This window comes from Boleophthalmus pectinirostris, unplaced genomic scaffold, assembly GCF_026225935.1.
Source record: "Boleophthalmus pectinirostris isolate CB_2022bp ecotype Guang Dong unplaced genomic scaffold, ASM2622593v1 HiC_scaffold_12, whole genome shotgun sequence".
Lineage (NCBI taxonomy): Eukaryota > Metazoa > Chordata > Actinopteri > Gobiiformes > Gobiidae > Boleophthalmus > Boleophthalmus pectinirostris.
The window spans coordinates 6,950,431-6,974,116 of record NW_026571018.1 but is presented as its reverse complement, the minus strand read 5'-3'; the positions used below and the strand labels follow the sequence as shown (position 1 = coordinate 6,974,116).

At 38.8% G+C, this 23,686-nt stretch overlaps 1 protein-coding gene across 2 annotated transcripts in view; it reads right to left on the bottom strand.

The window, feature by feature from the left end:
- The window catches only part of zbtb16a (zinc finger and BTB domain containing 16a), a 436,887-nt gene that overhangs the window by 120,453 nt on the left and 292,748 nt on the right, over positions 1-23,686 (bottom strand). For both annotated transcript variants that reach the window (XM_020917836.2, XM_020917837.2), the window contains exon 4: positions 14,830-14,916. In XM_020917836.2, the coding sequence (XP_020773495.1) occupies positions 14,830-14,916 (87 nt within the window). The remainder of the gene's footprint in view (positions 1-14,829; positions 14,917-23,686) is intronic.

Below are 23,686 nucleotides of genomic sequence, written 5' to 3'. Positions count from 1 at the left end.
TCTTTGTTAAACCGCTTCTTGAGCAAAGTGAATATGAAACCAGGGGTGTAACGATATCCAAGTCTTACGGTACGATATTTATTGCGATATCGCGGGAAAGCTCACGATTAGGAATGTAACAATATCCAAATCGCTCAGCACGATATTTTCACGATATACATTTCAAGGTACGATATTTTGTGGAAGCTAAACAGTTAAAACTGTGAATATGCGACTTTTTCCTCTTAAAATGTCTTGACAAGACTTAATCCAAAGAACTAAGACTTAAAAGTGCTTAGAACTGTTATTTCTTCTTGTAGTCAACACTGAAATGGAGCAAAGGATCATGGTCTATGTATTTCCCTCTGTCTATTGCTGCACCATAACTCTTAATTTAAGCAAAGAGACTTGTAATTCATTATATTGTGATGGACCATGATGTTATTGTGAGAACTCTGACGATACGATATCACGATATTTCAATTGTTGTGACATCCCTATATGATTCACACAAAAAAACTGAAAATGTCAAATGTGTCGCATAAACGAGTTTTCTTCCTCAACAAAACTGTAGCGCTTTAGTAAAATATACAAAAAAATACTCCTGGTGATATATCGATACAGCAGCCCACGATATCGATACTGTATCAGCGCATTAAACTATACGATATGTTGATATTTCAATATTTTTGCACATCCCTAGTGGTTAGTTTTTATCACCAAACATTTTTAACTCTTACAATTAATTCATAGAAATGTCATTATAGTTAAATAAATAAATAAATAAATAAATAAATAAATAAATAAAAATAATAAAAATAAAATAAATAATAAAATAAACCAGATTTTTTTAAATGTTAGATAAGTTATGCAGATGAAAAGTGTCCAACAAATTCTGAAACTTTTCACCAAGTCATTTTTATTTTAATTTTTTTTGTTTTTTTTGTGAGGAATTGAATGGAGCGTTTAGTTTTACTTGTAGTTATGAGCGGAGGCCGCCCGCCGTCCCGCTCACTCTATAATAACCACATTTCGATCTATTTTAAGACTCCGAACCTGCACTTCCATTTGAACCCAAAAGGTGAATGGGCACCTGTCGCGGGTGAACACTGGGCCCCCCTGTCGCGAGGAGCATTTCAGGTGAAAATGATGCAAGCGTCACACAAAAGACCGAGTCTGTGCGACGGTGAGTCACTGCACAGCTGATCACACGCCACAATACCAGCCTTTCACTACGGAACGAGGGAGGGACGGACGGAGAGAGAGAGAGAGGAGAGAGAGCAGAGAGGGAGTTAGAGAGCAAGACAGACAGGGAGGGAGAAGGAGAGAGAGAGTGGGAGAAAAAAGAGAGAGTGGATGGGAGAGAGAGACAGACAGAGAGAGAGAGAGGCAGAGAGGGAGGTGGAGAAAGAGAGAGAAGGAGAGACAAGGAGAAAGAGAGGGAGTTAGAGAATGAGAGCAAGAGAGAGAAGGAGAGAAGGGGGGAGAGAGCGGGAGAAAGAGGGAGTGAGAGTGGGAGACAGACAGAGAGAGAGAGAGAGAGAGAAAAAGAGAGAGGGAAGCGAGGGGGCAAATATTGTGATGACGTAACGTGTCTCGGGGCTGCGGAGCTGTCAGGAGTCGAGAGAATCACATCAGACAGAGACGAGCCAAAAGACGACAACAAACACCAACACACACACACTCAACACACACACTGAACACACACAGGGACACACGTGTGACACATCAAGGCAATATGTTCAGATCTGTTCATCAAACATGATAAAATGAAACAGACACACATTTAGATTTAGAAGAATTAAGGCCAAGATTTCAAAAAAACTCACTACTTTTTTCTACTTATTTGTGTTATAATTTTGTTTCTTCATCACAAACAGACCTGGAGTTGTGTTTTGTTTCATTCACACATGTTTAACTCACAAATCCTGCATATTTTGGCCGAGTTCTTCTTCTCTCAAACTGAAAAGACGCTTGTCCACCTTGTGATGTCATCTAGTAATACAGGAAGTGCTTCATTGTGTTTTGAAACTCCACACACCTTCACTGGAATCATTTGGATCATTTCAGCCCAGGAATTGCCAATTTCTACTGAACTAAAGGTAAAAAAGGTAGTTGGTAACTTTAAAACTAGCACTTTGTGACATCACAAGGTGGCTTCGTGTCCCATTCGTACTTTTGAATTTCAACTAAGAATGAAAAACAATCAAATGGGAAAACCGTTTGTTATTTCATTATTCTGTTTTAGACAGATTTTGACCTCCATTTCTAATATTTATTTTAAAGTTTATTTCAAATAACTCCAATAATACCTCCAGTCTCGGTGCCTATGTCAGTTTTGATATTTTATTCTCTCTGGTTTATTTGCTTCAGAAGTTCTGCTACTTAGCACACCGCCTGTGAATTCAGTGTTAACCATGGACATATATTTAAATATATTATTAAGATTTATTAATAATTTTATGATAGTTCTATGGTGTCAACTGACCAAAGGAGAGTTTATCGCTGCTTCCTGTCTCATCGTGAAGTTCAACAATCACTTTCTAAGATGTGAAAGAAAATGCATTGCTATAAAATAAGAGACATGTTTGTCCACAAAAATTGCAACAATTTTTCAGGTAAATCCTTCTCACCTCAAATAAACCAGAGAGAATAAAATGATGCTGGTGTTATTTGAAATAAACTTTAAATTAAACATTGGAAATAGAGGTTGAAATCAGTTTTTTTTTGTTTTTGTTTGACACTAAAACTGTTTTCCCATTTTATTGTTTTCCTATGTTATTGTTTTTTGTTCTTAATTGAAATTCAAAAGAGCAAATGTTACACGGACCCTGCTTTTGAACATGTTCTCTTCTTTTATAGCGTTGCGTTTACTTTCGCGTCTTAGAAAGTCATTGTTGAACTCCATAACGAGAAACAAGAAGCAGCGAGGGGATAGTTGACACTTTGCAACAATTTTTCAGGTAACTTCTTCTCACAGCAAATAAACCAGAGAGAATAAAATATCAAAATGAAAATAGGCACCGAGAGTAGTTCAAATAACACCAATCAAAAATCTAACTTTAAATTAACTAGAAAAGCAGACTACCCCCATTTTTTATATAAATTGCGATACAATCAGTCTTCTGGATCAGATCCGGATCAGCCTTTGGAATATGAAAGAGGATCCCATTGTCCATCCCTGAGTCAAATTTCATGGGGTTTGGTCAATAATTAACCCAGATATTGAGAAACAAATTTTTTGGCCCCATTTACCACAATGTTAACTAAAATTTCAAAGTGATCCAGAATCCAGGATTTCTTCCGGATCACCCCCAAAATGAAATCAGTTCTTCCTTTTCACATTTCCAACAAATCCTGAAAATTTCATCAAAATCGGTCCATAACTTTTTGAGTTATGTTGCTAACAGACAAACAAACAAACAAACAGACAAACAAACAAACAAACAAACAGACAAACGCCGGCAAAAACATAACCTCCTTGGCGGAGGTAAATATCGGAAATAGAGATCGAAATCTGTCTTGTTGTTTGACACTAAAACAGAAAAATGAAATAAACTGTTTTCCCATTTTATTGTTTTTCATTCAAAAAAATAAATATTACATGGACCAAGGTGGAACGGAGCAGTTTGAGCTTCAGAAATGTAAATAGACTGATAATAAATGATCACTCAAACACGCGTGAACGAAACACAACTCCAGATCTATTTTTGATGAGGTAACAACATTATAACACGCCTAAAATCTCACAAGAGTCACTTTTGCGTAGCGTGGTCCCTTTAAAGTCCATGCGTAAGATTATATGACTCTGAGAAGCACATGTTTATCTGCACACGAGACGATTCCAGCCTCACAAACGACTCCAAACATCACCGGCGTCCATTTTAGTGAATCCGTCTCGATTATTTAGCGCACATGCAACAGTTCTGCTCCGTCTGCGAGGAGCGTTGCGTCTGCTCCTTTTAAACCCACTGTATTTAAGTGACTCTAAGCTTTAAGTGTAGTCGTTTTAGCGGGTCAGGCTCCGCTGCTTATTACTACACAGTGTTCTAATGTCGAGCCATAAAAGTCATGACATATTTTTACAACTCCAAAGAGCCATCTGGAGACTCGCGAGCAGAGGCTAGTCCATAAGATGCTATTATACGTCTGGGGTTAGCGCGGTGTTAAGTCGGCAATTTGTGTCGTTTAAGAGCGGCTACGGTGCGATGTCGTAATGAGCGCGCCGGCTTTGGGTAACTAAGGGGCCACGGGAGTGTAAACAGGAGCGTGGGTTTGTACGCGGCTCGTCGCTGGATTAGCGGGAGTCACTGGGGATTTCAAAATAAGACGCGTTGGACGGACAGTGTTGGGAAGGTTACTTTTAAAATGTATTCCCCTACAGATTACAGATTACATACCCCAAAATGTAGTTTGTAACGGAATCCATTAAATTACTTAAAGTGAGTAATGTAATCTGAATACTTTGGATTACTTGATTTGCTGTAGAGAAGCAAAGACCAATATATCTTCACGTAAGATGTTTTTTCTGATAAAAGACAATAAAAATCTCGTCCTGGTTTAGACCTGGTTTTAGACCTGGTTTTAGACCTTAGTTTAGACCTAGTTTAGACCTAGTTTAGACCTGGTTTAGACTTAGTTTAGACCTAGTTTAGACCTGGTTTTAGACCTGGTTTAGACCTGGTTTAGACCTAGTTTAGACCTGGTTTAGACCTAGTTTAGACCTAGTTTTAGACCTGGTTTAGACCTGGTTTAGACCTGGTTTTTTTGGTTTTAGACCTGGTTTAGACCTGGTTTAGACCTTTTAGACCTGGTTTTAGACCTGGTTTTAGACCTGGTTTAGACCTGGTTTAGACCTGGTTTTAGATCTGGTTTAGGCCTAGTTTAAACCCGGTTTTAGACCTGGTTTAGACTCAGTTTTAGACCTGGTTTAGACCTGGTTTTAGACCTAGTTTAGACCCGGTTTTAGACCTGGTTTAGTGTCCGTCAATGAGTGGAATTACGGAAAAAATAAAAGAAAAGGGGGATATAACCCAAAATGTAAAAACAGGAAAATACTGCTGTGTAATCCATTTATTTCAACAAAGTAACTGTAATCCAATTACCACTCACTGAAACAGTAACTGTAACTGAATACAGTTACTCATAATTTGTACTGTGATTTCAGTGCATATAATCTGTTACTCACCAACACTGTGGACGGAACAATTTAAATAACAAAAATAAAGACTTGTTTTTCATTTTTCATTCATTTTGCAGATTTGGCCAAAAAACAAAAACAAAAAAGGGCAAAAACAGGACAAGCTCATTTTAACCCTTCCTGACCTACAGGCAATTTTAGTACATTTGTCCTCATCTGGATTTGTTTCTTAATTTTGCTATTAAAACTCCCACTTTTACCTCCTAATGAAGTTTTACACATCCTTTTTTCAGTACAACCTGTTATTTCACAATCTGCTGCTGTACTTGTGTCATATGGCTGTAAGAAAAGCTAAAGGACCAAAAATACAAATTAAAAAATAAAATAAAATGCATATTCTTTCATACAAAACACACAGCAAACATGTATAAACAACTTTTTGGACATAAAAAAATGCTTAATTTGGGGCCTTAGCTACAAATTGCAAAATATCAAGCCTGTAGGTAAACTAAAAATATCTTTATTACTTCAAAACAAAAAGTGCAACTTTACTGGTGCCAGTCATGGAAACAGTTCGTGTCAGGACCAGGCGAGCCCCGGGGTTTCAAAATGGCCGCTCATTCAAGTCAATGGGCCGAGCTCAATGGCGCATGACTCCGTATTCACCTTTAGCCCAGGCAGCGAGGTATTTCAGGTGACTGTGGGTCGACCAGCATGTGCAGTAGTGTCTTTTTTCTCCCACTGGCACACGCCAATGCACACGAGTGCATGCATGGAGCGCGGGCTGGTGTATCACATGATCGCTTTGACCAATCAGAGCGAGAGGAGCTAGAGCGGAGCAGGATGTAGCCGGACCGAACGATTATGAAGTGTTTAAGACAACTGAAGGGTTTTGAGCTGAGAAAAAGTTTATGACCCAAAAAAAAAGGTAAAAATCACCACAAAATCCGACATTTTTGAAAGTTGCAGGTCCCTGTCAGACGAACACGAGTAGTTTGTGATTATCGTATTTTCCAGGCCATTAGACGCGGTCTTAAGCCTATAACCGCATCAAAAAACGGATGCGCGCCCCGCAATCCAGAGTGGCCTAAACACGAATCCACTCGAGTGTCCCAACACGACTTCAGTAAACTACAAAGCCACACCACCCGCAGAACAAACAAACACACATGGAGCAGACAGCGACCGCACAGAGAAACACACCCACAGACACACTCATCACTCCACGCCGACGAGGAACGGAAAAGCGAGCGCAATGTGTCACTTCTAGACACAACTGAACAACTGAGTCACTGCGAACACGCCGACAATCCAGCGGTCCCAGACAGCACCCTCCCTACACGCCACAACTGAACAAAGCCCAGAGTCACCGTGAACGCACCCGAACAAACAAAACCACTCACCCATCACACTGTTGGGTTTCCTTTAAAGTCCGGTGCGGTTTATTTGTGAAAAAAGTTCGAAAATAGACCATTTAATGACAGTGTGCCTTATAATCCTCTCGTACATTACGCTCTACGAGAAAAATCCTGTCTCAGCCCAGGGGATTTTTTTCCGCTGAAGTTCCACTGAGTGACCACTACAAGCAGCAACACCCTCCAGTTATTTTAATAAATCCACAACAACTAGCAGTAAACATGCTTTTAATTATTGGACAATACAAGAGCTGCGTGTACAAAACTGTACTGTATATCTAAACACGGCAAGAAAAGTTTGCTGAAATGCAAGTAGAAAAAAAAAGGGGGAACACTTTTTTAAATGAACTGCTTCCTCAGTCGTTTAGTCCCTTTTCTCACTCCGATACTGAAGCATGATCCAGAAACAACAAGGTGCAGATAAACTAAAAACAAAAACAAAACAAAATCTGAATTTGCCGTTTTTGTTGCAAAATTTCAAGTACTTATTTTTGCACGAGGATCAAAACTTTTCAATACCTCGTCAGTACAGGATGATCAGTATTTTGGTATTGATGTGTACTTATTAAAAATACAATAGTACAATTATTTTTCTCCACAAACGATGCTTTTCCGTATTACTCTGTCAGTGTATCCTCGTGTGCGCGCCCTCCTATAGCTCCCCCCTGCCCTTTCTACTCCTCCAGTGGTTCCGCTCTATATTTAGCCCCTCGCTTTCCGCTGTTATGACTGCCGGATCATTAGTCTTATTTAACCCTCGTCTGCCTCCGGGCGAGCCGATTGGCCAGATCTGACCCGGCGCCCCCCCCCTCCTCCCCGCTCTCGTGCCTGTGCCGTGAACGAGCGCGAACGCCGGCGAGCGAGGGGCCTCCACAAGACGCGCTACCGAAGCTGCTACTGGTCGCCCGAGGGTTAATGCGGGCGACTGCGAGTGAAGGGCGAAGGCAAGATGACGGTAATGAGGATGATGAGGGGGCTATTTTGGACGGGGTTGATGGTTTAACTGCGCCGGGGGTCATGCGGAGTGACGGGACATGAGTAAGTGATGGTGACCCTAAAGAAAAGAGTCTCCAAGCAGATTACGGACGCAAGTTTGGACGTGATTTTGACGTTTAGAACTTATTTATGCATCTGTATATTATTTTATCACATTTTAAACCTGTACTTTATTGTTTGATACTGCGCCATTTTGAAAAACTAAATCATATCTAACAAATGTTCAAATCATTTTATATCATCATCATAAAGCTTTTGTCACTCACTCAGTTTTACTCAAGTATGAAAACTGTTACTTCAATAAAAATATTACTCAATTAGGAGTAAAAGTACAAAAATACAAGTTTAGTCATGGTTTAGTCTTGTTTTAGTCCTGGTTTAGTCTTGTTTCAGTCCTGGTTTAGTCTTGTTTCAGTCCTGTTTTAGTCCTGTTTAGTCTTGTTTCAGTCCTGTTTAGTCTTGTTTCAGTCCTGTTTTAGTCCTGTTTTAGTCTTTTCAGTCCTGTTTTAGTCCTGGTTTAGTCTTGTTTCAGTCCTGTTTTAGTCCTGTTTTAGTCTTGTTTTAGTCCAAGATTAGTCCTGGCTTAGTCCTGGTTTAGTCTTGTTTTTGTCTTGTTTTTGTCTCATTTTAGTCCTAGTTTAGTCCTGGTTTAGTCTTGTTTCAGTCCTGGTTTAGTCCTGGTTTAGTTCTGGTTTAGTCTTGTTTCAGTCCTGGTTTAGTGTTGGTTTAGTCTTGGTTTAGTTCTGTTTTTGTCCTGGTTTAGTCTTGTTTTAGCCCTCGTGTGTGTGTAAAGATTTCAGATTTCAGGTAAAAGTGATGGTGACCCTGAAGAAGAGAGTCTCTAAGCAGATTACGGACACAAGTTTGGACATGATTTTTTATCACATTCTATACCTGTAGTTTTTTGTTCAAATCAAATCTGTGTATCATTCATTCATTTTTCAAAATAAAACAAAAAATAAGAAAACGAAAAAACAACTATTTTCTTCATTATTTGTCTCCAAAACCAAAATGAAAATAGAGATAAAGATTTGTTTATTCAGTTTTTGATTTTGCGTTTAAATAAATAATGGAAAATGCTCCGTTTCCGTGACTTAAACTGCGATGCCGGATTTTTGCACCAGGACCAAAACTAAACCAGGACTAAACCCTTTTCAGTCCTGGTCTCAGTCCTGGTCTCAGTCCTGGTCTCAGTCCTGGTCTCAGTCCTGGTCCTGGTCTCGGTCTCAGTCCCGGTCTGGTCTGGTCCCGGTCTCAGTCCCAGTCTAAGTCCCAGTCTGGTCTCAGTTCTGGTTTCAATCACGGTCTGATCTTGGTCTGGTCTAGGCCTAGGTCCTGGTCTCAGTCCTGGTCTGTTTTGTGACTTATTCAGTTTTACTCAAGTATGAAAACTGTTACGTCAATAAAAAAATATTATTCAGTTAGGAGTAAAAGTACAAAAATACAAGTTCTTAAAAAAGTTACTTAAGTTTGTAACTGAGTAAAACGTAAGTACGATCCATATCTGAAAGTTAAATCAGTTGAAATGCCATACCAAGGTCACATTTTGTATTTTCTGATCATTTTATACAAATGTCAAAGTTGTATTGCGAGTTATTTAACAAAAGCTGTTTTCGTTGTTTGTGTAGCTGTAAGAAGTTCTTTGCTAAAACAAAACAGTGTGATGTTGTGTTTGAGCAGACTTTAAAGCAGCTCTGTTTGTGCACAAGTCTCTGCACGGCCCAAGACCGAAGTACAACTCCGACATGTTAGAGCCACGTGAACCACTGAGGGGGACCGGCCTCCTGCGGCAGACCTGGTTTAGTCCTGGTTTAGTTCTGGTTGAGTCTTGTTTTTGTTCTGGTTTAATCCTGTTTTAGTCTCATTTTAATCCTTGTTTAGTCTTGTTTTAGTCCTTGTTTAGTCTTGTTTTTGTCCTGGCTTAGTTTTGTTTTAGTCCTGATTTAGTCTTCTTTTAATCTTGGTTTAGTCCTGGTTTAGTCTAATTTTAGTCTCATTTTAATCCTGGTTTAGTCCCGTTTTAGTCCTTGTTTAGTTTTATTTTTGTCCCGGTTTAGTCTTGTTTTAGTCCTGTTTAAGTCCTGGTTTAGTCTCATTCTAGTCCTGGTTTAGTCCTGGTTTAGTATCATTTTAGTCCTGGTTTAGTCCTGGTTTAGTCCTGGTTTAGTCCTGGTTTAGTCCTGGTTTAGTCCTGGTTTAGTCCTGGTTTAGTCCTGGTTTAGTCTTGGTTTAGTCTCGTTTTAGTCTCATTTTAGTCTTGTTTTTGTCCTGGTTTAGTTCTGGTTTAGTCCTGTTTAAGTCTCAGTTTAGTCCTGGTTAAGTCTCGTTTTGGTTCTGGTTTAGTTCTGGTTTAGTCCTGTTTTACTGTCATTTTAGTCTCGTTCTTGTCCTAGTTTAGTCCTGGTTTTGTTTCATTTTAGTCCTGGTTTAGTGTCGTTTGTCTTGTTTTAGTCCTGGTTTAGTATCATTTAAGTCCTGATATAGTACTGGTTTAGTCTTGTTTTAATCCTCGTTTTCGTCTCATTTTAGTCTTGTTTTAGTCCTGTTCTAGTCTTATTTTTGTCTCATTTTAGTCTTGTTTTAGTCCTGTTCTAGTCTTATTTTAGTCTCCTTTAAGTCCTGGTTTAGTCTTGTTTTAGTCCTGGTTTAGTCTCATTTTAATGCTGGTTTAGTCCTGATTTAGTTTTGTTTTTGCCCTGGTTTAGTCTTGTTTTAATTCTCGTTTGAGTCTTGTTTTAGTCTCATTTTAGTTCTGTTTTAGTCCTGTTCTAGTCTTATTTTAGTCTCATTTTAGTCCTGTTTTAGTCCTGGTGTGTGTGTGTCGAGATTCCAGCCGCTGGTCTTCCTCTGTCACAAATCCAATCGCTCTCACATGATCTAATATTAAAACAACATTCTTATCAAGAACAATCTGTACTCTCTTTTTCCCCAAACATTGACACACCTGCAGTGTACACAACCACACGCCGCTGACAGAAATGTACCAAATAAACACAAAAGTCCATTTACAGTTTATTAATGCTGATATCGACACTGGGGGATTGAGTAAGTGCTCGATACCGATTACAATACCACAATTTTTTATTTGTTTGATTTGATTTTTAATAACAGAAGGTAGTTTTGATACTTTATTTTTGCATATTTGTCTTATATTTGCTCAAAATGACACAAAAACTGCTCAGAAAAGTTTTGTTTTTGACCTTTTTTTTGTTTGTTGCTGCATCGATACTTGCACAAATGAGTACCTTGGTTCAGTATTAGTTTTAGTCTTGATTAGGATCAGATTTTTGATACTTTATACAACTCTACCTCCTATCACCAAGCATTTTAAATTCAAAATGCTCAAAAACATACAAAAAATAAACATAAATAAATAGATAAATAATTAAAAAGTTACTCCAGAGTCGATAAGCCTCAGTCAAACGTTGAACTTTGAACTTTTTTTTTTTTTTGTTTGGGTTTTTTTTGTTTTTTTTGTGGGGGGGCCTTTACTTTTGTAATCAACCCACATTTTTTTTTTTTTTTTTTTATTCACATTCCAATCAAGAACAGACCGTACTTCCCTCCCACATCCACACACCTGAGTTCATGCACTTTACAAAGAGTTTCCTGTACAGACAAACCAGGCTCCGGTTTAGTTTTCTGCTCTCCGAGATCAGTTCTGTACTTATATTTACCGTACTTCTGCAAAAATATCACAATATCTATATATCGTGATGCTAATTTGGTGATACAGTATTGTTATAATGGATGGCTGTATTGACAAGACAAGAGTATTTTTGGTATCTTTTTGTTTTTTTTCTGATCACATGATAATTTTGCTGCTTATTTAGTTGAAGGAAACTTGTTTATGCAGTACACTCGACTTATTCACTGTTTTGATGATTAAAGTAGAAGTAGTGATTTAACATAGAAATATTGTGACTAAAATGTGTCTGGTTCTTAAAAAAACAGCAAAATGTCAGAGTTTCAGATTTGTGTATCACATGTATCACCATATCATGATAATTAGTGTTGTAGTCAAAACAATGGACTAATCAAGACCAAGACCAGTCCGAGACCACAGGGTCCCGAGACCTAGACCAGACCCAGACTTTTAAAAGCAGAGATCAACAAAAGACTGAGACAGTTTTACAGTTATTTTGGCACATGTGTGTCAGTGTTTTTAATAAATCTATCTCCGTTTTCTTACTCGTCGAGTGTCAAACCTTCAAGACCGAGAGAAGACTGAGTCCAAGCACTTTCAAGACCATGACAAGACCGAGTCCAAGCGCCTTCAAGACCATGACAAGACCGAGTCCAAGCGCCTTCAAGACCGAGACCAAGCGCCTTCAAGACTGTGAAAAGACCGAGTCCAAGTGCCTTCAAAACTGTGACAAGACCGAGTCCAAGTGCCTTCAAGACCGAGACAAGACCGAGTCCCAGCGCCTTCAAGACCGAGACAAGACCGAGTCCCAGCGCCTTCAAGACCGTGACAAGACCGATTCCCAGTGCCTTCAAGACCGTGACAAGACCGAGTCCCAGTGCCTTCAAGACCGTGACAAGACCGAGTCCCAGCGCCTTCAAGACCGTGACAAGACCGAGTCCCAGCGCCTTCAAGACCGTGACAAGACCGAGTCCCAGTGCCTTCAAGACCGTGACAAGACCGTGACAAGACCGAGACCAAACGCGGTCGAGTCAGACGAGACCAAGAAGACAAAAAAAAAACGGTCTTGAGGCTAGTCTTGAGACCAAGATCGGTCTCGAGTACTACGACACAAGTGATAATATCTTGTCGTGAGCCGTGTATCGTATCGAATTGTGAAGGACCTTGTGATTCTCAACGTTAATATTTACGTCTTGGCACCACAGACGTCACCTTGTGAAAGAATTTGGAGCCGGGCTGTACTTTATGAATAGGATTTTTTTTGACGGACAAAATAGCGAAAAAAAACAACAACACCAGGATCACGTAGAGCAGGTTAATACGAACATTTTAAGACCAAAACGACGAGGCTCACAGCAGCAGGTACAGAGAGAGGAGCCACAATATTCTAATGGAAGTCAATGGGAGCCAAAATCAGAAGGAGCTGGAAAATCCCACTTACAAACTTCCTTTTTGTGCATGAGCTATGACCATTTATACATACAGTCTAAACTTGGCACCTGGATTCCCCGCTCCTCACTCCTCCTCACCCTCATCCCTCTCTTCCTCCTCCTCTTCCTCATAACAGCGCATTGATAAACAAAGCGGGGCTGCCAAGTTGACTTAGTTTGCAGATTACCGAGATTACGGTAACTAAGCCCGAGTCACGTCTCATACGGGCGGACGTGATCTGTCAGTTCAAGGAGAGGTTTAATGAAATTGGGAATTCATTTAATGCGAAGGACTAAAATAAAACACCAACATGAAAAATATGTAGCGGTAGGTAGGACTCAGTAGAAGTTACCTTTAAAAACTGATTAATATTTAAAAACTCCATGGTCAAAAAAGGTATTACGCAATCAAACTGGCTTATTTTCCAACATTGCGATTGCAGGTTTGTTGATCCATTCGTATTCAGCTCAAAATTTGTGGACATATTATTTTTCTTCTTTAGATTTTCATAAATATACAAAAGCAGGATCCACAACAAGACACTACAACTTCACAAATCTGATGCGATGAGCAGAAGTTTTAAAATGCCAAAAACAAAACTGAAACTATACGTCGTTTTCGGTGAATATTTCATTTTCAAAACAATAAAATGTAACATGATGATCTAAATATGCTGTGTGCTGATATTTAATAGCCAACAGAAGTGTAATAATCCCCAAATATGAAACCATTTAAGCAAAAGTATAAATATAAATAAATATAAATTATAGCAAAATTTGTACGTAGAAGAATAAACTTGGAGACCCTAACTTTTTTGGTAGAAGGTTCGTCAAATAGTTTCTGGAGATGTTATTGCTTTGTCCCGAATGTTTCACAGAATGTTATTAAACCTTTCTATCTTCATGGAGACCAAACCAGACCAAGTTACAGGTCAGATCTGTGGAGAGGTGACGCCTGCTCACAGTCAGAATGTCTGTTTTTCTAGGTATTTTTGAGCTATAAAACCACCTGTACCATATTTTTTGTACTATAAAGTGCAACGGTTTATAGGGCGCAATATCAATAATGTTAAATTTTCTCATCTATTTTCATACATAATGTTCACCGGATTATAAGGTGCATTAAGTGAAACAAAAGGGTGACACTTGAGACTTTTTGATTTCCTATGAGGAGAATACACAATTATTTATACAAAATATACATTGAGTAATAATGTGTTTAATGGAGCTTTGCGCACATTTGTTTACGTTTTACAGAAGCGAAACTTAAAACCACATGACGAATTTGCATAAACTATAAGCACTGAAAAACAGCTCGCTCCTTGTGCACTGATGTGGTTCAGCTTGTGTCGAACTAAAGAACACGACTCAGTGGAATATATGTGAAAATCGGTTTGAGATCAGTAAGCAAAACCAGAATTAATACATAAGGCGCACTGTAGATTTTTGAGAAAATTAAGGGATTTCAAGTGCGCTTTATAGTCAGAAAAATACGGTAATTAAATAAATGTAATATAGAGTTGTTTAATGTCATACTGTGGAATATTCTACACAGAGCAATAACATATCCATAGAAACAAGCAGGTGACAAACCCTCAACAAAAAAGTTCTTACGTATGGAAAACCTTTGCAGTAAACTTGGTAGAGTATGGTCCAATAAGGTTCATTTGGTCTTCCGATAATTTATGTTATTTGGTTCTTTTTTCAGACCATGAGTTTGTTTTCATACTTGACAGTTTCGTCACGTGATGTTGCTGTGACGTGTCCGGTTAGCTGATTTAAAGTTTTGGTGCTGAGGGGGCTTTTTTTACTCTCACACACCTGGGATACTGTCCTGAGGAAGTCGGACTGCAGATGGCGCTGTCCTCCTGCCTCCACTGGTAGGAAAACAGCGCCAAAACCTGTTTATATCAGCTGACCGGACGCATCACAGCAACATCACGTGACCACTCTGAGGAAAACGAAACTGTCAAGTATGAAAACAAACTCTTGGTCTGGCAAAAGAACCTAAAAACATATCGGTAGAGTATGGCAGAAGTTTGATTATTGTTGCCATGGTAAAACGGAGTGAGGGCAAATAAGTATTTTCTTCTCCGCACTCCTTTTCAGAATTGTTGAGTTGAAGTAAACGTGTCCTTGAAATGGCCTAACCCACATACTGACGGCATTTAAATAGCATGTGCTGCCGATAGTTATTTTGGTTGGTGGTTTGGAGCTCCTTACCAGTGTGGATCTGCCGGTGGGCCTCTAGGGACTCCTCGGTCTGGAACTGGGCACCGCACTGGTCACACACGATGGCCTTCTCACCAGCTGAACACACACAAACACAGAAGATGGGACATTAGTGAAAGTGATACAACTGTGTGCTGATGACTTTTTAAACAACATGGAAACGCAGTCAGGTTATGTTCACGTGTACACCGAAATCTATCCGAGTATCTGATTTCTGGACGTCCTAAATTATGCAACACTGACTGTTGTGAGTGTTAAGTAATGTTATAATGATGTTACCGTGTCAAAAATAGACCTGGAGTTGTGTTTTGTTTCATTCACACATTTGATTATCGCTTTGTTACTAGTCTGTATATTAGTGCTGTAGTCAAGACCACAGGAATCGAGACTAAGACCTGTCCGAGACCACAGCGTCCAGAGACCAGGTCTAGACCAAGACCAAACTGAGTCTGAGAAGAGACGAAGACTTTGAGGGCAGTCTCGACACCAAGAAAAAACGGTTCTGGGGACAGTCTGGAGACCAAGACCGGTCTGGAGTACTACGACCCTAGACCGAGTCTTGAGCCATGTATCGTGTATTGTGGGACCGAGACAAGACCAAGACCACCCCCCATCTAGATCAAACTGAGACCATCTCTGTAATTTTCTATATTTATTTGTATTTTACAGTTATTTTGGCACATATATATGAATGTTTTTATAAATCTATCTCCATTTTCTTACTCAGATCTTTGACCTTCAAGATCGTGACAAGACTGAGACGAGACGAAGACCGTTTTGAGGACTGCAAAAAAACTGTCTCGAGGCCAGTCACGACACCAAGACTGTTAAAAAAAACGGTTCCGAGGCCAGTCTGGAGACCAAGACCAGTCTCGAGTACTATGACACTAGAGATAATATCATGTCGTGAGCCATGTATCGTGTATCATATTGAATTGTAAGACCAAAACAAGACCAAGACCACAGCCCATCGAGACCAAATTGAGTCCATCTTTGTTCTATTTTCAACATTTATTTGGATTTTTCAGCTATTTTGGCATACATATATCAGTGTGTTTTATAAATCTATCTCCATTTTCTTACTCATTGAATGTCAGATCTCGAGACCGAGACAAGACCAAGTTCAAGCGCCTTCAAGATCGAGACAAGACCAAGACCACGGCCCACTGAGACCAAATCAAGATCATCTTTGTAATTTTCAACATTTATTTGTATTTTACAGTTATTTTGGCACAAATATATCAATGTTTTTATATGTTATATGTATTACAACACTACTGTCTATACCACCAAATTTCAAAATGTTCCACCTTGTGATGTCATGTAGTGGTAGTTTTCAAGTTAGCAGCTACATTTTACCTTATGTTCTGTTGATTTCTTTTCAATTCCAAGGTTGAAATCATCCAAATGATTCTAGTGAAGTTGTATGTTTAAAAACACAGTGGAGCACATCCTGAATTATCACAAAGAGGAGTGTTTTTAGTTTGAGAGAAGAACTCAGTCTAAATACACAAGGTTTGAGTGTTAAACATGTGTGAATGAAAAAAAAAACCCCACACAACTCCAGGTCTGTTTTTGATGAGAAAACTTTACAACAGAGATAGATCAATCATAAAAGAACATAATATGGGTCATTTAAATAACATACAAACTACAAATAACCAGAAATAAATGGGCTGATTTTGCTGTTTACATGTTATAATCGTCCTATAATAGTTTTATAACTCCAAAAATGTGATAATAATCTGAGTTTGAGTGCGCATGCAACCACAGCTCGTGATCCTCTTGGGTCTACAGCCAGTCCTCCATGTGGTTTGGAGCTGAGTTCAGAAGAAATGTGGCTATTTTTTTGGTCAAAATGTTGCTTTGTTTACGTTAACGAAACAAATATTGAAAGCCGTTTTTATTTGTTTTTAATATAGCTAAATAAATAAAAAAAATGTGGATCGATCAAACGCAGTGATTCATATTTTGTCATATTCTCCAGGCCTCGACAGTGGGAGATGAAACAGAGAAAAATGGAAAACAGTTTAAAAGGTTTATGTAAATAAGACAAGACGGTTTATTTTAGCATAAACAGACAAAAGAACAAACTGAACAAAACATGGAGAAAAAGACTGTTGATTTTGATTTCGAGATTTTGTTTCTGTTTTGTCGAGCCAGCGGGTCGACTCGTCCAAAACTGTACTCAAATGTACTAGATACTACTTTTTTTTGTTTTAACTAAAAGCAGACAAAGTAGTGGTCCAACTAATTTAATTTTTCAATTAAAAAGTAAAAAAATAGGAGTAACTGTAAAGAGTAATTGTAAAAGTAACATAAACATCTGATTGACAGTTTGAATTTAATGTTATTGTAAGGATTTTTATGGGCCAGTATCGTATTTTTTCCCCATATATCTTACTAAAACATGTACTGTATAAGCAGCTGTGTACTATCTGCGTCTAATTATATCGTCCGATAATCAGGAAGTGCACTGATTAGCATGCTAGTCCCATTCTGACTCCAAAAAGTTGTGAAAAGCGCTTCTAAAGTAACTTCTGTGAATGATTGGATGCTTAGAATGCGTAAAATTAACCAGTTCTGTTTTCACGATTTTAAAAGGTGCGTTCTGAAATGTTTCACAGTGCGGCATTAAACTTATCCATCTTCCATTCATTTAATTATGGTTGTTTTTATTGCTCAAAGTACACGTAAACCTACAGTCAGAAGGTCATCCTTGACACAGATCTGACCGGTATTTCGTCTGATGGCATCTCTTGCTTCTTTCCATGGAGATAGTCAAGTATTTTTTCTACGGGGCGACATGAGAAACAGAAAATATTGTGGAGGGCCAGGCCAAAACTCTTAACTCCACTCAATTCTGCATAATATCAATTGTATTTCTTTGTAAAAAGCAGTAAATAACATTGTTTTGACAAGTTGGTAAGAATACCGTATTTTTCAGACTATAAAGGTGCACTTAAAATTCTTAAATTTTCTCAAAAATCGACAGTGCGTCTTATGTATTAATTCTCATTGTGCTTACTGACCTTGAACGGATTTTATGTGGTACACGGCGCTCAAAAATCTGTCAAAATCGCTCTTTTTTCAGTGCTTATAGTTTATGCGAATGAGCCATGTGGTTTAAGTTTTGTTTCTGTAAAATGTAAACAAATGTACGCAAAGCTGCATTAAACACATTATTACTCAATGTGTATTTGAGTCCTTGTAGGAAATTAAAAAAAAATTAAAATAAAAAATTTAATTATCCACCCACATTCACATTCATAATACACATTCACCAAGACACCTGGTGCGAAAAATACAGTATATGTTTTGACTAAGCAATGAAAAAGTGAGGTTGCCTTAAAAACACCTTTAAAATAAAAGCAATGCAGCTTTAGTCCATGCATGAGGTAAAATTATAAAACATGTTTATTTTGTAATTCCAAATTGAGCTTAAACGGGCTGGTCAGAGTCAACCAAAGGGCCGTACGTGACCTGGGAGCTGCACACTGCCCACGTCTGTGCTATACTGTAAAATATTCCAAGCAAAACAATTACACCATCCACGAGAAAAGCAGAAATTGTTTTTTTTGTTTTTTTCCCTCAAAGAATACACCACAAAGAGTGAAAAACTAAAAGGTCGCAAGAGATTTTTTTTTTGGGTCGCCTTGTCACGATCTGCTTGTAGGTTGAAATGTTAAGACGTGTTTTGTATAATTTCTGGGGGTTTTTGTAATTATTTTATTGACTATTTTGTTCCGATATTGTTGGTTCAGTTGAATGCTGAAAAGAAAAAGAAATGGGCTACTTTTAATATCCAAAAAGGAAACTTACGGATCCTTTTATTGTTGGTTAATTTACTGTTTAAAACTTGAGTAATACTAACAGTTCAGAGACACGAACACTCAACAATAAAATATCCTCATTATTGTTCAAAAATGGTCAAATCTAGCTTTATTTAGTGATTTATGAATCATTCCCAATGGTTTGTGACTTTTAAAATGTGGGAAACACTGCAATAGAGTATAAAAAATGCAAATAACAATAGTTTACGCTACGTCATATATTTCACTTTGAGCTCCGGTCCTCCAAAGCACGTTGGGACTGATGACACGTGAACGCGCTCGTTATGCGATGCTAATGCTAAAGCGGTTCATGGGAGCCCGGGGCCCCGCCTGTGCGGAGCTGAGCAGGGGCCACGGCGTACAGATCACAACACGCGCGAGCCTCTCCAAGGTTAAGTGGCTGCTTCTGCCGCTAATGCCGCCATATGCTCCTGTGTGCATTTGACACAAGCGCGCCATATGCCGACGCGAGCGAAGGCGCGACGTACTCTAACGCTACAGATAATGAATTAATGAGGACTGAAGTGGGACGATCAGAGCAACTACTGTTTTTTGTTGAAGTATGTGTGACTCTGATATGCTTATTTATATTAAAGCGCACGTATTTAAGGTGACTAGACGTCGCTTTTTACACGGGACAGTCCCAGTTTTGAGTCAAATTCATCCAAACCCATTTATTTGTCTCAGTTTTATTCAAAAAATGTCCCTGGTGTCCTTATTTTCGACCAAATTTGATCCCTGCCGACACTAACAAAAGGCGTACATTGACTTTTGTTGACGTAAAATACAGAAAAGCCGCTTAAAAACAACCAAAACACAAAGAAAGTGACTATACTGACTCATATGTTAGTCATGAATGGGCCAAGTGCAGAACAATTTTCCTCAATTACGCACTTGTTTCACAATTTAATTATTACCAGCCGCCCCAAACTGAGGGTGTCCCAGTGTTTGATTTTGAAATTCTGGTCACCCAATCCATATTACACTATTTTCTGACTATGTTATAATTGTTTCTTCAACAAAAACAGACCTTGAGTTGTATTTTGTTTCAGTCGCACATGTTTAAAACACAAACCCTGCAGATTTAGTTCTTTTCTCAAAACTAAACGGTGTTTTTAGACTCCATACACCTTCAGTAGAGTCATTTAGATGACTTAAACTGTGGTTCTGGACTTTTGCGCCACATAAGGACTCAACCAGGACTAAAACGGAACCAAACCAGGACTAAAGCAGGACTAAAACAGGACTAAACCAGGAATAAAGCAGAAGTAAAACAGGACTAAACCAGGAATAAAGCAGAAGTAAAACAGGACTAAACCAGGAATAAAGCAGGAATAAAGCAGGACTAAACCATGTCAGTCCTGGCCTGGTCCTGGTCTCAGTCCTGGTCCAGTAGAGTGTTTTAGATTATTTCAGACCTGGAATTGTCCATCTCTACTGAACAAAAGTAATAACAAAGTAGCTTGAAAAATGCCGCTTCATAACATCATAAGGTTGGACAGAGGATTTTGAGCTTTGGAGATGTAGACAGACCAATAATAAAGTTACTCAAACATGTGTGGATGAAACAAAACAACTCCAGGTCTGTTTTTCATGAGGTAACAACATTATAACATGACTTTAAAGCTCACGAGAGTCAATTTTGCGTAATATAGGACCTTTAAATATTGTAAAGAAACATGAATGTGCTCTAAGTTCATAAGGAGTTAGAGCAGACGTCGGTAACAAATAGAGTTTCAGCTGACGTCATTGTTACTAAAAGCCCGCGTTGCATGCTGGGAAATATTTTGGTCGGAGGCAAGAAACACGGTAGCGGTCAAACACAGTGCGTAACCTCGCGTATTTATCCCCTATAATGGTAAATTCCTGCTGCATTATCGGATGCACAAATAGAAGCACGGAAGAAGGAAAATGTCTTTTTCGTATTCTGAGTGAAAAGAACCACTAACGGTGAATTAAACGGCTTTCAAACATCCGCAGAGCAAACGTAGAAGATCCTAGCAAACTGTGGACTCCAACAAGTTCAACAACACATCGAGACTCTTGGAGGGTTTCATCTTTTCTGCTGTGAATGGCCCAGGAGTTTCCACCAAGTCATTGTGGATATCGCTGAAGTGAATATTTGGCCAGGTAGTTGGCGATTCTGACCAGAAATTTGGTTTGGTCCACCTTTTGTCGGGGCTGAAAAGGGTGATTTGGCTCCGTCGATGCTTATGACCAATTTCTGGTCAAATGGTCTTGGGTCCTCTGCCGTTAGAGTGGATAAATAACCAGGATCAATACCCTTTACGTGCTTTCTCACTCCGTCCGTCATGTTGAATTAGTGTTTCTTGCCGCCGACCAAAATAATTCCCAGCATGCAACGCGCGCTTTTATCAACAATGAAACTCGCCTATAGGATGCTTGTTCAAATTCTGGTCTGATGAGTTCATATTGTTATCGTGTTACTGGGCAAGACACTTCACCCACATTGTTTGTGTGAATGGGATCGTGTTGGCACAGACTAGCAGCCGCCTTCTGTAAGTTAGACCCAGGGCAGCTGTTGTAACAAAAAAACACCATAGTATGCCAAGTTTTTCAAGTAAATGTACATACTGAGTTTGTTAGAAAATACTCATAAAAGACATTCGCGTAGGTTTATATTAATCATAAAAGTGCGGCACCTGATTTTTACTGTCTTTAAAACTTGAAAAACAAAACTAGTTCATGTGTAAAATGTTTGCAATGGCCCAAAGTTATTCACAGTTTCTAAGCACTTTTCGCAAATTTCATAGGCCAATGCAAACAGCAACTAGCATGCTAATAACACACTTCCTGGTTCGCGGACTATAAGACGCTTTATAATTAGAAGCAGACAGCACACAGAATATTTTAACCTCTAGAGCAACATGTGTCTTGCCCAAATACACGGTAAAAGATCGGATGTAGATGCCTCTTCAAGTCAGACATGTCAAACTCAGGCCCAGGGACCAAATTTGGCCCGTGATATAATAATATTTGGCCCGCAAGATTATATCAAATATGTATCAGAGCTAAAGATAGACTATAGAGACATTATTTGTTTAAAATGTTATTATTATTTTATATTCTGCTTGTTCTAGATTCAATGTTTAAGCAAAACTATTATTAAACATTTATTTTAATAGGAAAAGGTTTAACATTACATATCTGAAAAGAAGAGAAAACATGGAGATGATTGAAAATTTTCAATAAATATTTAGTTTGACCCACGACTTCTGCCAGGCTCAATTTCATTTCTCTCCAACGACTAGGTCAGGAATCAGAATATACTAAACGGTTCGCAAAAACCCTGGAAGTGTGAGTTCAGGCACCAGCCAATCAGCAAAGAGCCAAATATTCTGTGTTGGCAACGATTCCCGAGATCGAGAATTTAAAGCCGAAACAAAGAGAATGTTTGGTGAATTTTATCAAGGGGAAAGACGTTATTGCCCTTCTTTCTACAAGATTTGGGAAAAGCTTAATATACCAGACCATTACAAATGTCACGACCAAATAGCAGCGATTGGTTGAATAAAAAAAGTACCGGCCTACCCTCGAACGAATGAATCCTAACGCTGCGAAGTGTTGGATGAATCAGGCTACCATGACTTGACCAGTTTTTAATTTGGGCCCTCTGTGAATTTGAGATTGACACCCCTGCTTTAATGTCGAGGAGAAAATTCAGTTTGTTGACTGGACAAAAGTTAGTTTGGTTGAAGATGTTTCACAGCTCATCCAAGCTGCTTCTTCAGTTCAACAAGTGTGTGTGTTAGTTTCAGTTATTTAGCTCCTCCCTGCAGATCTAAGGAAGTTTCCACCAGCGTCTGACCAGAACTGAAGAAGCAGCTTGGATGAGCTGTGAAATGTCTTCAACCAAACTAACTTTTGTCCAGTCGACAAACTGAATTTTCTCCTTGCCTTTGTAAAACGACTAAAATAAACTTAATATAAAACAATAAAAAGAAAAAGGACAAAAAAACTGCCTAAAAAGTTTAACCCTAAAGCTTTTCACAAGTTTCACAGGCCGATACTGATGACAACTAGCATGCTAATAACACACTTCCTGGTTCGCAGACTATAAGATTCTTTCTAATTAGCAGCAGACAGTTTATATCGAACACATTTTGACTTTTGCTTATACAACATATCTGTACTGGAACAACGTGCCTTGCCGAAAATACACGCTAAAAAAATCGGCAATGTAGGTCCTTTAAGTACTTTCACTTTTGTACTTTTTTCCACCAGCGCCTCCCGTCTTTGTAAAACTACTAAAAATAAACTTAATATAAAACCATAAAAAGAAAAAGGACAAAAAAACAGCCTAAAAAGTTTAACCCTAAAGCTTTTCAGAACTTTCACAGGTCGATGCTGATGACAACTAGCATGCTAACAACACACTTCCTACTTCAAGGAGTACAAAACGCTTTATAATTAGCGGCAGACAGTTTACATCGAACATATTTTGATCTGAAGAGCTAAAAAAATCTGATGTAGGTCCTTTAAGTACTTTCACTTTTGTACTTTTTTCCACCAGCGCCTCCCGTCTTTGTAAAACGGCTAAAATAAACTTAAAACAATAAAAAGAAGAAGGGGGAAAAAAAGCAGTCTAACCTAAAGTGACAGTAAAGTTTATCCCTAAAGCTTTGTCCAATTTTCTTCTTCTTCTCCAGCCGGTTTAAGTGCTGCGCTCCAGCTGTGCAGCCCGCGGCCGCTCCACACCGCACCACTTTTACAATCACTGCAATTACTCTCTGATTTAGGGCGCGCTCTCTCTCTCCTGGGATCTACCCCTCGGGCGGCTTTTTCCCCCTCTTTTCTGTAACCGCCGAGACCGAAAGATGAGTCCTATTGTTTCACTTCAGCAGCGACTTAAACTGTCAGGTTAGACGACTCATTTACAGGAAAACTGTTAGTGTTTTTTTCTATTTTTGCGTGTTTGTGTGTGGAGGGTTTAATCGTTTTGTCTCCTGTTTGGACACGGACGGCGGATACAGAAACGTTGCATTTTTACGAGT